The sequence below is a fragment of the Danio aesculapii genome, chromosome 12, assembly GCF_903798145.1.
Source record: "Danio aesculapii chromosome 12, fDanAes4.1, whole genome shotgun sequence".
In the NCBI taxonomy this organism is placed as follows: Eukaryota; Metazoa; Chordata; class Actinopteri; order Cypriniformes; family Danionidae; genus Danio; species Danio aesculapii.
Window position 1 is genome coordinate 3,416,229 of NC_079446.1, and position 13,818 is coordinate 3,430,046.

Consider the following 13,818-nt stretch of genomic DNA (forward strand, 5'->3'; position numbering starts at 1 on the left):
AATGTTTTAAAAGAAGCTTTTCCTGCTCACCAACGCTGCATTTATTTAATCAAAAATACAGTGAAAATTGTGAAATGTTATTGCACTGAAATACAATGAAATTAAATCAATAATTTATTCCAGTGATTTTAAAGATGAATTTACAGTGATTTTAAAGATGAGTCACATGATCCTTCAGAAAATACTCTAATATTAGTTGTTGTTAATAATATTATTATTATTATTATTATTATTGATGGTAATTTAATAAATTAATCGAAATTTAATAAATGCTGCCTGATGAACATAATAATTTTCTTTAAAGAAAATCTGACCCCAAATTTAGTAAATATTTATTAAACTTTTAGTATATTTATTAAATGTAAAACAAAAATATTAAATTGTGAAATATTTATAAATTTGCTATAACTGAGTTCTTATTGTGTGTAGTTTCAAATGAAATTATTACTCCAGTCATTATTGCTTTTATTATTACCATTCATAATAATAATAATATTAATAACAATAATAACAACTAATATTAGAGTGATTTCTGAAGGGTCATGTGACTCTGAAGACTGAAGTAATGAAGCAGAAAATTCATTTTTAAAATCACTGGAGTTAAATAAATGCAGCGTTGGTGAGCAGGAGAAGCTTAGTTTAAAACATTTTAAAATCCTCCTGACCCCAAACTTTTAAGCGGTGGTGTATTTCATTCTCCAAATCATTAACACGTCCTGTGTTTACCAACAGGGAAGCACTTTGAGGAAGAGGAAGATGTACGAAGAGTTCTTGAGCAAAGTATCTATTTTAGGTAAGTCTGTCTGGTCCTCCTTTGTGTCAGTCAGTCACTCAATTCAATTTCACTTCAATATTTTTATTTCTGTTCTCACTGTCATATATTTACAAACTAAATAAGTAACCAAAGTCCCCAAAAGAGGTTTATTATGCCTATCCTTTATGCCTAATTTACTGATGAACAGCACTTTCTGCTACATTTGACGTTTAACATTTCCCAAAATGTACATGATTCCAAACATACAATGCAAAAAATGTGTAAAAATGTCATTTAGATTTATTGATTGATTTATTTATTTACTAATTGAATTAAAATGATTCATTCTACTTTATCACATGGCTATAAATCTTAAAGGGGTGGTCCGCTACGATAGCATATTTTAAACTTTAGTTGATGTGTAATGCAGCTGTGGGAACATAAACAACATCTCTGAATGTAAGACACTCAAAGTTCAATGCAAAGGGAGACATTGGCTTTTACAGAGTTAGCTAAGCAAAGCCTACAGGGAATGAAGTTTGGGGGGATTACAAAAAAAATACATAACAAACCCCTGTAAACACCCACAAGCTTCAGCAGCACTGCAGTGTCTTTCTATGTGTGTCTCTCTATTCAGCTGCTTTCCTTGCGTTCTACATCGCTAATAACAAACTCGCTGACGATATGAGAACGTTTTATATTACTTTCACATGCTTATTCTGAATATATGTGAAAGACACTTGTCAGATTTTATTTTATAGAGCAGGCTTGAAGTTCAGCTGTGTGCTCTTCATTTTCTGTGTGATTCAGGCTCAAACTGATACAGCTTCTCTGACTGACAGTATTTACACAACGGCAAAGCGTGTGCTAGTAGAGGCGTGACACTTCATGGTGATGTGGAGCTGGTCCGCGAATCACAGCACATTATGTTAGCTGACCAATCAGAGCCTCTTGAGGGCAGGCTTTTCAGAGGAACTAGGAAATATAACAGTCGTTTTCATGTAAGCTGAGTAGCTGTATATAATCAGAGTAAGATATGTGAAAAAATAACGGGATTTTTTACAAATGAAGCACGAGCACACATTGCTTTGCATCTCATAAACACAACCAAACCAATACACTCTGGACCACCTCTTTAAGCCAATATAGTTTTTTTTTATATATATTTTCCAGATTTCCAGTGTCCCAACTTTAATTTGTCTTGGGAACAAAACATTTAAAGTTATTTGTTCTAATTTATTCTTAATTAATTGCACTAAACAGCTTCATGAATAAGTTTACAATGTTATGAACTGTATAATACAATGAGGAATATAATGAACAGTATTCAAAGATCTGAATCAAATTTAAGCATTTATGTTTGCTTATTTCAGTAAATATATACCGATGAGTCTTCTTAAAAATATTTCATATTAAAATTAGCATTTTTTTGGTTTTATATTGCATAATAATAAATCATTGGAAAACACAGGTGTGAATAATGTCTCTTGGCCCGTTTCCACTGAGTGGTACGGTACTGTTCCACTTTTTCGGCACCCTTTCGAAAGGGTACCAAACACGAGAAAGGGTACCAAAAGGCGAAGCTAGACTCGCAGCTGAACGCTATTGGTTTACAGAGATACGTCATTCGCTTTCGCAACAAGCCAGAATGAAAACAAAAAACCGCCATGTTTGAAATGCACAGCGAGAGATTATAGTGGAATTATAAATACATATAATAACGAGCCATGGTCGATCTGGGCTCAAACGAACCTTGTCGTCGTCTTGATGAACAGCCACAAAGCCAAGAAGAAGAGCAGATTTACCCTGTGCCCCGTAGTTTTTTACGAGCCAGTCTGAGGCGCGAGCGGTTTCGCTTTCTTGCTAGCGCTCGCGCACGTCTAACATTATATCTGAAATAACAAACTTCTTGAGCTGCTGATAATAACCTGCGCTTGATTATTGACGTGCTTTTGAAACCCGATCCTGTCAGACACTGACAAACGCGAGAGTGAAGCGTGAAGAAACAAAGGAGATGCCGGAAAAAGGAGCACATTATTTTTCAGCAAACATGAACAAAATGACATGTATAACTAACTTATTATCTTTACCTTTTGGACTAATATGAACCGGGAATGACGAAATTACTGTCTAACAGAGGCTACATGTGCTGCTGAATATTACAGACACAGATGAGAGGTTTACACTGACTGTAGGCTATATATTGTGTTGTTTTGAACCTAAATACTGACGAAATGTCTGTTGTGTGTAGTTTAACTGTTATTGATAACATATCGGAGACTGTAAGGGGCTGTATGTGTTTATATATGTTCATTTATTTAGTTATTTAATATAATTACAGACGTTACAGTAGGCTGTTTCGCACTGTCATTGATCTGCAGTTGTAATCAACTCATGTTCATTGAAAAGTTAGTAATAAACATTTCTACACAAGTGTTTATGTGTATGAAGCATCTGTTTTGTGAGAAGAGCTTCTCATATGATATGTAAGTGACCCGTACAGCTTTATTGTAGACATTTCCTCCAGCGAGAATGACGTCGACTGAAACTTTCTGTCATGCACCACGCCCTATAAAAGGGTACCCTTGTTAGTGGAAATGCAAGCCTGATAAAGGTGACCCGTACCAGTCAGTGGAAACAAGCCATCTGTTGTCCACTTTTGATCTGATTGACTAAAATGCATCCTAATATCAGGCATAAACAGGACCTTTCTATCTGTCTGATTAGATAATTGTATCCCCAGAGAGATGTGTGTGTATTTGTTGTAACTGTGCGTGCGCGTGTGTGTGTTTTTAGAGTCTCTGGATAAGTGGGAGCGTCTGACCGTGGCTGATGCTCTAGAACCGGTTCAGTTTGAGGACAGTCAGAAGATCGTGGTTCAGGGAGAACCGGGAGACGAGTTCTTCATCATCCTGGAGGTCTGGTGTCCAGCTCTCACTGCTCTGCTCAGAGTGTATTCGCGTTTGAGTGTTTTCTCAAGTGTTTTCTGCTCTCTCCTCCTTCAGGGATGTGCAGCCGTTCTGCAGCGCAGGTCAGAGAATGAGGAGTTTGTGGAGGTGGGCAGGTTAGGACCCTCAGACTACTTTGGTAAGAACCTGGCGGTTTCAGTTGCCATTCTTAATAGGAAAGTTAACCCTAAAATCAAGTTTCATGGAATAAAAAAGCAATAGAAATAAATAAATAAATAAAAATTCTAATATAATATAAATAATAATTATATATATATATATATATATATATATATATATATATATATATATATATATATATATATATATATATATATATATATATATATATATATATATATATTATACAGTGGTCTCTTGCTATAACGCCGTTCACCTTTCGCGGCCTCGCAGTTTTGTAGATTTTTTTTTTTTGTGCAATTTGATATGATAATTTGATTATTTTTATTTTATTTTTTTACAGTGCATTGTGTTCTGCATCATGACTGGCTGCAGACCATTGTTAATCAGTCTCCGCCATGTCTACTGTACAGTACAGAATGTGTTCAGCTTGCCAAATTAACATAAATCTTCAATCGCTAGCTGTGTGATTCCAACAAGGATGTAAAAAGGGTTGTAACTGTCTGCAGCGTAAAGGGGTCGCACACCAGATGCGCCACACATCGCCATGCATTTTAGAATTGCAAACATAGGTTTATATCAGGGTACGCACTGGCGCCGCAAGTCGGCAGCTGTCTGTGGTGCCAAGCTACGACTCAGGACACTGTTAATATTTCTACCGCGCTATCATAATAATTTAATTTTAAGTAACATGCGAATGTGCGTGTCCAGTGTGTTTTACTTCTTACTGTCATGTGCCCGGCGCAAAAGCTAAAAAGTTTGCTTCTGGTTTCTATAATACTAGACTTATTTTTCTACGAAGGGTTGAACTTTGAGACCGTTTAAACAAGAGAGGAAAGTGTTAATGTTAATGTCTTTCTGAGAAAAGTGTATAAGATGTGCAGTGAGGGGTTTTACAGCCTTAAAACATCTATAATAATTGTTAAAAATATAGCTGACTACTTGGCGGATTTCACCTATTTTCAGAACGCAACTCCTGCGATAAACGAGGGACCACTGTATATATATTAATATAATATAATAAATTGAATATATTTAAGCAGAGAAATTCGTGTTTTATAATTGAGACTTTTTTTTTTCATGCAATTTTAAGAAATATAAATTCAGAATTTGGAGATAAATGATCACTGTTGTATTCATATATGTGGCTGTGTGTGTTTATTTATTAAAATCGGATGCTTATTACTCATGAAGCTGTATAGTGCAGTTAGTTTGTAATAATAATACTTATTATTTTAATATTATTGTTATAAAAAATGTTTAATATTTAATATATAATTAGAGTAGGTTTAAACATGGGTTGTCGACCAATGCAATTGATCATTTATCTAATTGGATGTTACGGTTTATTCATTAAAATTAGATCATTATTAATTATTCATAAGGCTATATACTGCAGCTGATTTTAATGATTAAAAAAATGATAATAAAACATTGTTATTTGACATATTTAGCACATTTCAGTACTGCAGGGTTCAGAGTGTGACCTGTAATTCATTACTATTCAGTATTTATTGAGTAGGTTACAGTACTTATTTGTTAGTCATGAAGCTATATATTGCAGGGAGTTAATAGTAGTAATAATAATAAAAATGCTAATATGTAAATATTTCAATATAACAAAAATGTCCAAATAGAATAACGGATAAGCAAACATAAAAGCTTAAATGTTAATACAACAGATCTATGAGTATGATAGAGTTAAATATATTACACAATTCATTATCTGGGAAACTTATTATTCATAAAGCCTTTTAGTCAATTAATTAAGAATAAAACATTTAAATTTAAATACTAGCCTCCAAAGGATTTTTTTTTTTTTTTTGACAGTGACACTGCATATAAATAATATAAATAAAGTACAATGTGCAAAAAGCTATTACCTGGACTGATGTTAAAATAGTCACCCTAAAAACATAACATGATTAATCAATACATAATATACAACACAAACATGTACAATATTCCTACAAATTAATAAGTCCACTATATCTAAGATCAACTCCTCAATATCCGTCTCATCTCACTCAAACACATACGCAACTGCCAGACACACAAAAAAATATCAATATGGACATAAAGATGGTTAAGAGAAGCAACAGTGGCATTAATCCTTCAATCAGCAGTATACAGTCAGACAACATGTGGTATACAAAATAAAAATCAATGAGTTTGTTAATACTAATGTTGTATGGAATAATTTTTGTGCCAATAAGAATGAAGGTAACTTTATAAAACTGAACGTAACTTTCCAAGAAACGATCAAAAATATGCCACTGCAAAAGAACAAAAACACAATGAAAACAAAAAAATGAACTCAGTCGCACGAATTTAACATGCTCTTCAAATATGCTTCATTCTTTGTTAATGATTTTCAAAGAATCGTTTTCGCGAATCATGGATTTTGAATGCGTTGCCACAGTTTTCGCTTACGCTTCGTAAATTTTCGTTTGCTGTTTTGGCACAAACTTCTCGTGGGGGCGGGCTTAACAGCGATCTACACTGATTGGCTAATGAGCTTTTGATGGACAGTTGCTCTCTGACCTGGAAGCACAGACGGTGACGTCAGTGGCGCGCATATCGGAAAGTTGTTGCGGTGTGCAATACGTCGTGCTTTATGTTAATTATTAATGTTAGTATTTTACCTACGGTCGTCTCTTAGTTTCTAAAGATGACCTCCCGAGAGAGAAACGGAGCGGTGCCATCATCTTCGTCACTGTCTATGCTTCCAGGTCAGAGAGCAACTGTCCATCAAAAGCTCATTAGCCAATCAGTGTAGATCGCTGTTAAGCCCGCCCCCACGAGAAGTTTGTGCCAAAACAGCAAACGAAAATTTACGAAGCGTAAGCGAAAACTGTGGCAACGCATTCAAAATCCATGATTCGCGAAAACGATTCTTTGAAAATCATTAACAAAGAATGAAGCATATTTGAAGAGCATGTTAAATTCGTGCAACTGAGTTCATTGGTTTGTTTTCATTGTGTTTTTCTTCTTTTGCAGTGGCATATTTTTGATCGTTTCTTGGAAAGTTACGTTCGGTTTTATAAAGTTACGTTCATTCTTATTGGCACAAAAATTATTCCATACTGTTGCCAACACTGGCCTTCAATTAGCCACTTCTTTGAGTAAATTAGTAGAGTATAATTATTAAATTATTTATTAATGCTTTTAAAGTGTTTGTTCTCCAGTCAAATTCATTATAGTTAGAAAATAATTAGATTGATAAAAAAACAATATTGGCTCAAGACACATTCTAGCCATGTGAAAAATATCCCAAAAATATCAATTGATTGATTGATTGATTGATTTTATTTGACAATTCTAACAAAGATATACAAACAAGTCCAGTTAGACCAATTCATACATTATTTCATAAACTGTCGAGGATAAAGTACACAAAAAAGCCACAGGCTTATTTCCATTGTGGTCCTCGATATTTTTTTAAATTAACGAGCAAATCATAAATGGAGTGCAAACATCATCAGCTCAGCAACTCAGCACAATAAAATCCTCAACATCAACTATAAAACAACCACTTTTTAATTTCCCTTTTAAAATCACTCTCAGTTTGAATCTCTTTAAAAATCGTGGGCAAAGCTTTCCAAACAGCAGAGCTAGCACACGAAAAAGAATTTCTACCTGATTCACTCTTAAATCTATATGGATAAATATCCCTGCTATGTGCTCTTGTAGAATGACAATGTACCTCACTAACTAAAACGTAATAATTAAGAGAATATTTTGCCACCATTTTCTTTAAAATCTTAAAAACCATCACTAATTTTAAAAATGTTACCCAATTCTCAACTTTTAAAATATTACTTTGGCTATAATGTTCATTATTTAAATGTGTCAGTGGAGGTGCTTTCATAACAATTCTACACAACTTATTTTGGGCCGTCTGCAATTTATTTTTCTTTTTTTTTTTAGAACTACCACTGTACCAAAAAGCTGCAGCATAGACAAAGTATGGCTGCACTAATGCACTTGCTAAAATTTGTAAAGTTTGGGTATCTAGGAGCTCTGCCTGTCTTGCTAAAAACCTAATCCTAGAACAAGTTTTTGAATGGACTACAACAGCCATCTTTTCACCTGTCAAATTACTATCTAAAACACAACCCAAATATTTCACTTCCTGTTTTGGAGTAATAATAGCAAAGTTATTGCTTTTTGCATTAGCACAGCAGATTAGATAACGAATTAAATCACACAAAAAATAAGAATAACTGTATAAGAGCGATTCCATGCAAATGTCAACCTTGCCTTGAAGATTTCATCAAAATATTGAAACCCTTTCTAAGTTTTTTTGTTTAAGCAACTATTTTACAGGACTTTAAAATACTCAAAAATGTCTCTGTCAATGTTTTCAAACTATAATATTTCATTTACCAAAGTCACACAAGTGCCAGTTTCACAGCAGTCACATCCATAACGCAGCTTTTTCCTCATAAATGCAAAAATGTCAAGTAAACTCAATGTTTGTTCTGTAGAAAGCCGACTCTTATCATTTTAATTAGCATTATTTCTTTGAGGTTGTGCAGTTTAATTCACAGAAAGTATGTTGTATACTGCAAACTCGCAGATTTTTGTGGTCACATCCAATAGCACGTGTTTATTTCTCTCATTTAAAATATAAAAAAGGTTTACAGATTGATATTTTTCTGATTCCTTAACTCTGGTTTGATGTTTTGGAAAATAAAATCAGATGCTTCATTATAATATAAGCATTTACTTTCTCTGTGAATTTGAGTTTTTACTGCAAATGTTACATCCTTGATGCTGGAATTGCTCCTAATTGAGCTGCTCTTTTTGTTTGGTGTCATCAGGTGAGATTGCGCTGCTGATGAACCGGCCACGAGCAGCGACAGTTGTGGCTCGCGGGCCTCTCAAATGTGTCAAGCTGGACCGGCCACGCTTCGAGCGAGTTTTGGGCCCCTGCTCCGACATCCTGAAACGCAACATCCAGCAGTACAACAGCTTCGTGTCGCTCTCCGTCTGAAAGCCGGAAAAAACCTCCACCTCGGCAGGGTCCAGGGTTTCGCTTATTCACACACACCACACACATGCTTCATTCAGAGCTTTAACATCGGACATTTAGAGCCAAACGAAAGACAATCAAACTAGGGCTGCATGATACTTGGAAAACATGTGATGTACAGTTGAAATCAAAACTATTAGCCCCCCCTGAATATTTCTGTTTAACGGAGAGAGGATTTTTTTCAACACATTTCTAATCATAATAGTTTTAATAACTGATTTATTTTATTTTTGCCATGATGACAGTAAATAATATTTGACTAGATATACACTAGTATTCAGCTTAAAATGACATTTAAAGGCTTAACTAGGTTAATTAGGCAGGTTAGGGTAATTAGGCAAGTCATTGTATAACAGTGGTTTGTTCTGTAGACCAGTGTTTCCCAACCCTGTTCCTGGAGGCACACCAACAGTTCATGTTTTGGATGTCTCCCTCATCTGACCCATTAACTTCAGGTTTTGGAGTCTCTTCTAATGTTCTAATGAGTTGTTTCTGGTTTGTTTGAGTAGGGAGAGGATGAAAATGTGTACTGTTGGCGTGCCTTCAGGGACAGGGTTGGGAAACTGCATTAGAAGAGACTCCAAAACCTGAAGTTAATGGGTCAGATGAGGGAGACATCCAAAACATGAACTGTTGGTGTGCCTCCAGGAACAGGGTTGGGAAACACTGCTGTAGACTATCAAAAACAAATATTGCTAATAATATTGACCTTAAAATAGGTTTAAAAATTTTTTAAACTGCTTTTATTCTAGCCGAAATAAACAAATAAGACTTTCTCCAGAAGAAAAAATATTATAGGAAATACTGTTGAAAATTCCTTGCTCTGTTAAACATAATTAGGGAAATATTTGCAAAAGAAATTTACAGGAGGGCGAATAATTTTTACTTCAACTGTACATGTGTTTTTTTTTTTGTACAAAATTATTTATTTATGTAATGATCATGCTAAAATAAAAAGGTAGTAATGGATATTTCTCCGATCTAACAAACATTCTTATCTAAAAATCTGTCAAGGTGCAAACATTTCGACACTGAACAAATGAAAACCTGGGCAGACATTCTGACTCTTATTGGCTATCTAGCATTTATTTTCAGCTATAGATTCGCCTTCTGGCCAATAACAGAACAGCACCTACTGGGTAGGTGGGTTTAAAGATGTTTAGTTTTGGCTTAGAGTTTTATTGTCGGTCATTTATTACACCTCTCTTTGTGCAATATGAGTATCGCATATACACTACCTGAAAAAAGTCTTGTCGCCGATTCCAGTTGTAAGAACAACAAATAATAACTTGACTTCTACTTGATTATTTGGAAAAGTGGCAGAAGGGAGATTTTGATGAATCATCTGTTGAACTGCATCCCAATCATCACAAATACTGCAGAAGACCTACTGGAACCAGCATGAAGCCAAGATTCTCATAGAAATCTGTCAAGTTTGGTGAAGGAACAGTCATGGTTTGGGGTTATATTCAGTATGGTGGCATTCAAGAGATCCGCAAAGTGGATAGCAACGTCAACAGCCTGAGGTATCAAGACATTTGTGCTGCCCATTACATTACAAACCACAGGAGAGGGCAAATTCTTCAGCAGGATAGCGCTCCTTCTCATACTTCAGCCTCCACATCAAAGCTCCTGAAAGCAAAGAAGGTCAAGGTGCTCCAGGATTGGCCAGCCCAGTCACCAGACATAAATATTATTGAGCATGTCTGGGGTAAGCTGGAGGAGAAGGCATTGAAGATGAATCCAAAGAATCTTGATGAACTCTGGGAGTCCTGCAAGAACGCTTTCTTTGCCATTCCAGATGACTTTATTAATCAGTGATTTGAGTCAATGCAGAGATGTATGGATGCAGTCCTCCAAGCTCATGATGGAGTCAGACACAATATTAACTCTTCCACTGCACCATGACTTTATAGTGACTTAAGTGACAAGACTTTTGACTAAGTAAAGTCAGACCTTACTGTCCTAATGAAATCATTCAAAATCAAGGCATGATCATATTTTATTTTGGCGTAATCTAGAGGTCTTTACCTTTTCATATAAGCCACTTCTGACACCAAATGACCAACTTGAAGTCAAGTTATTATTTGTTGTTCCTAAAACTTGGATAGGGGACAAGACTTTTGTCAGGTAGTGTATATACTATTATCGTGATTACTATATTTTTTCGATATATCTTGCAGCCCTAAATCAAACCACAGCCTGCGGAGAACGAAAACTAAATAGGAGCGCAAATATATTTATAGGAAATCTATTCTGAAGTCCTTCACCCTCGCAGTGCAGGTTAGTTTTTTAAGACTAGTTTTCTAAGATGATCTGCCTACATGAATAAAGCGAGAACGAGCGCGAGATCCTGATTCTATTCAAGCCTTACTGCCTCATATAGCCCTTTTCTGATGTTACGCAGAGGAAACGCTCGGGATCGTGAACAGCTTCTTCTCCTTATCATTCCAGCACAATCTTTGGCTGTTTGTGTTCAGCTGCTTCTTGTTGTCAACCAGCGAAGGCCGTACACGTGCAGTATCCACACTTTTAGGTTTAGCTGTAAGAGATCGATTTTGGAGACCAGACACTGCAGGAGTATAGAAATAATAACTCGTATTATGATTCTCAAATCTATAGACGCAAATGCTACAAAAGAAATGCATATAGTATAGCTATAGTTGACCCAAAAACGAAAATTCTGTCATCATTTACTCACCCTTCACCTCATTTAAAACCTATTTGACTTTCTTATGTTAAACACACACACACACACAAGAAAGTATTTTTTTAACAAAGCTAGAAACCTGTAACCATTGACTTTCATTGTAATTGTTTTCCTACCATTGAAAGTCAATGGTTACAGGTTTTTGGCTTTTTTCAAAACATCTTACTTGGTGTTCAACAACAAAAAAGCCTCATGAGAGAGAGTTAATATTGAACATTTTCATTTTTGGGGTGAACTGCCCCTTTAAAAAGTCTATTTTGGATGTTTTCTTGGCATTAGACTGGAAAAATAGTCCTAAATGCATGACAAGCACAAGTAAACAAGGTTTTTCCTGCAGTGTCTCAAATTAAAAGTGTTGTTCCAGTGCCAAACGACTCCCAGATCTGGAATCAGTGTGTTTCTGCATGCGCGCTGCCGCCGCCGGACCTTTCAGTATTTACCTTTCCCGTCAGTATACGCCGATAAATACCAGTTTTATTTTTTAATAAGCTTATTTTTCCACAGAGGCGCACAATGGTGTGTATTTAGTAGCATGTCGTCATTTTAAGTGGCTATTTTTAAACAGACTTGTTGTTGCGGCTTTGAAGTTTTAACCTCAATGGTTTCTAATCGGTACAGTGTGAAAATTCGAGGATCGCGACGACGGAAGCCGGCAAATAAAACCGATTCATTCATGAACGACGCCGATATCTTTGATTTATATTTTCATAAAAACTCCACAGAGGTCAAACTAAAAACTATTGATGTTTACATGTTTTATTGCTAAACAAATTGCGAAGTGATCAGTGCTTAAATCTCTTTATTTACGACGTTTCCTTGTTTTAGTCTTTGAGAAATGCAGATTTAAAAAAAAAAAGCTGTAACACAAACGTTTTTAATTATATCGCGTATTCTTTTCTGCTGAAATGTGTTCACGAACACACACTCATAACGATGGCAGTGATGTTTGTTGCGCTTTCTCCATCTGAGCTTTAGATGCTCCTTTAAACCCAGTCGTTATATGATGTTTTATTTGTCAATGTTTGCCACACGTGAGGTTTGATTTCCAGTGATTTCTTTATTTTTTTGCGCAGAAACAAACTCTTCTTTTTATTGTATAGATCATCCAAATGGCAGTTTCAGCAATAAAATGTTGTATTATTGATCCATCAGCTGCGGTGAACGCTTTATTTCCAGACAAACGCTGGCGTTTGAGTTTATACAGTTGTAGTTACGGATGAACAACACTAGATGGCAGTGTTCACTATACAATTACATAGTATTTTAGTCAATTATGTTATTCATTAGTAAATCAAAATGTTAGCATTATGCAAAAAAACAATGTGCAGTCCAGTTTATATTGGTAATAGTTACTTCTGTTTTGCTTTAATTTGGCATTAAATGTATTCATATGTGGCAGTTTATTTGTAATAAGCCATATTTACTTATAAAAGAAGTTTTATTTTTAATAATTTTCATTAGATCTTGTTATTAAAATAAACTAATAATGAAGAATGCATTACATTGGTCAAAAGTGACAGTACTTTGTAACAAAAGGTGTGCGTTTAAAATAGGAAATAGTTTTCCCTATAGAAAATATGGTTTCCACAATGTTAATAACATACGTTTCATGATCCTTCATGGCATAGATTCAACAAGGTACTGGAAATATTCTGCAGCTGCTGCAGATTTGTCGGCTGCACATCCATGATGCGAATCTCCCGTTCCACCACATCCCAAAGGTGCTCTATTGGATTGAGCTCTGGTGACTGTGGAGGCCATTTGAGTACAGTGAACTCATTGTCATGTTCAAGAAACCAGAGATGATTCACGCTTTATGACATGGTGCGTTATCCTGCTGGAAGTAGCCATCAGAAGATGAGTACACTGTGGTCATAAAGGGATGGACATGGTCAGCAACAATACTCAGGTAGGCTGTGGCATTGGCACCATGCTCAATTGGTACTAATGGACCCAAAGTGTGCCAAGAAAATATCCTCCACACCATTACACCACCACCAGCAGCCTGAACCGCTGATACAAGGCAGGAAGGATCCATGCTTTCATGTTGTTGATGCCAAATTCTGACCCGACCATCCAAATGTGGCAGCAGAAATGGAGACTCATCAGACCAGGCAACGTTTCTCCAATCTTCTATTGTCCAGTTTTGGTGAGCCTGTGTGAATTGTAGCCTCAGTTTCCTGTTCTTAGCTGACAGGAGCGGCACCCGGTGTGGTCTTCTGCTGCT

General features: G+C 35.6%; 1 protein-coding gene across 1 annotated transcript; it reads left to right on the forward strand.

Moving 5' to 3' along the window:
* The first annotated feature begins 737 nt into the window (after positions 1-737).
* LOC130238182 (cAMP-dependent protein kinase type I-alpha regulatory subunit-like) lies at positions 738-12,739 on the forward strand. The gene is made up of 4 exons (XM_056469093.1): positions 738-793; positions 3,551-3,672; positions 3,760-3,841; positions 8,670-12,739. Exons 1-4 carry the CDS (start codon positions 757-759, stop codon positions 8,840-8,842), a joined length of 414 nt encoding a protein of 137 aa, XP_056325068.1. The 5' UTR covers positions 738-756; the 3' UTR covers positions 8,843-12,739.
* The last annotated feature ends 1,079 nt before the right edge of the window (positions 12,740-13,818 follow it).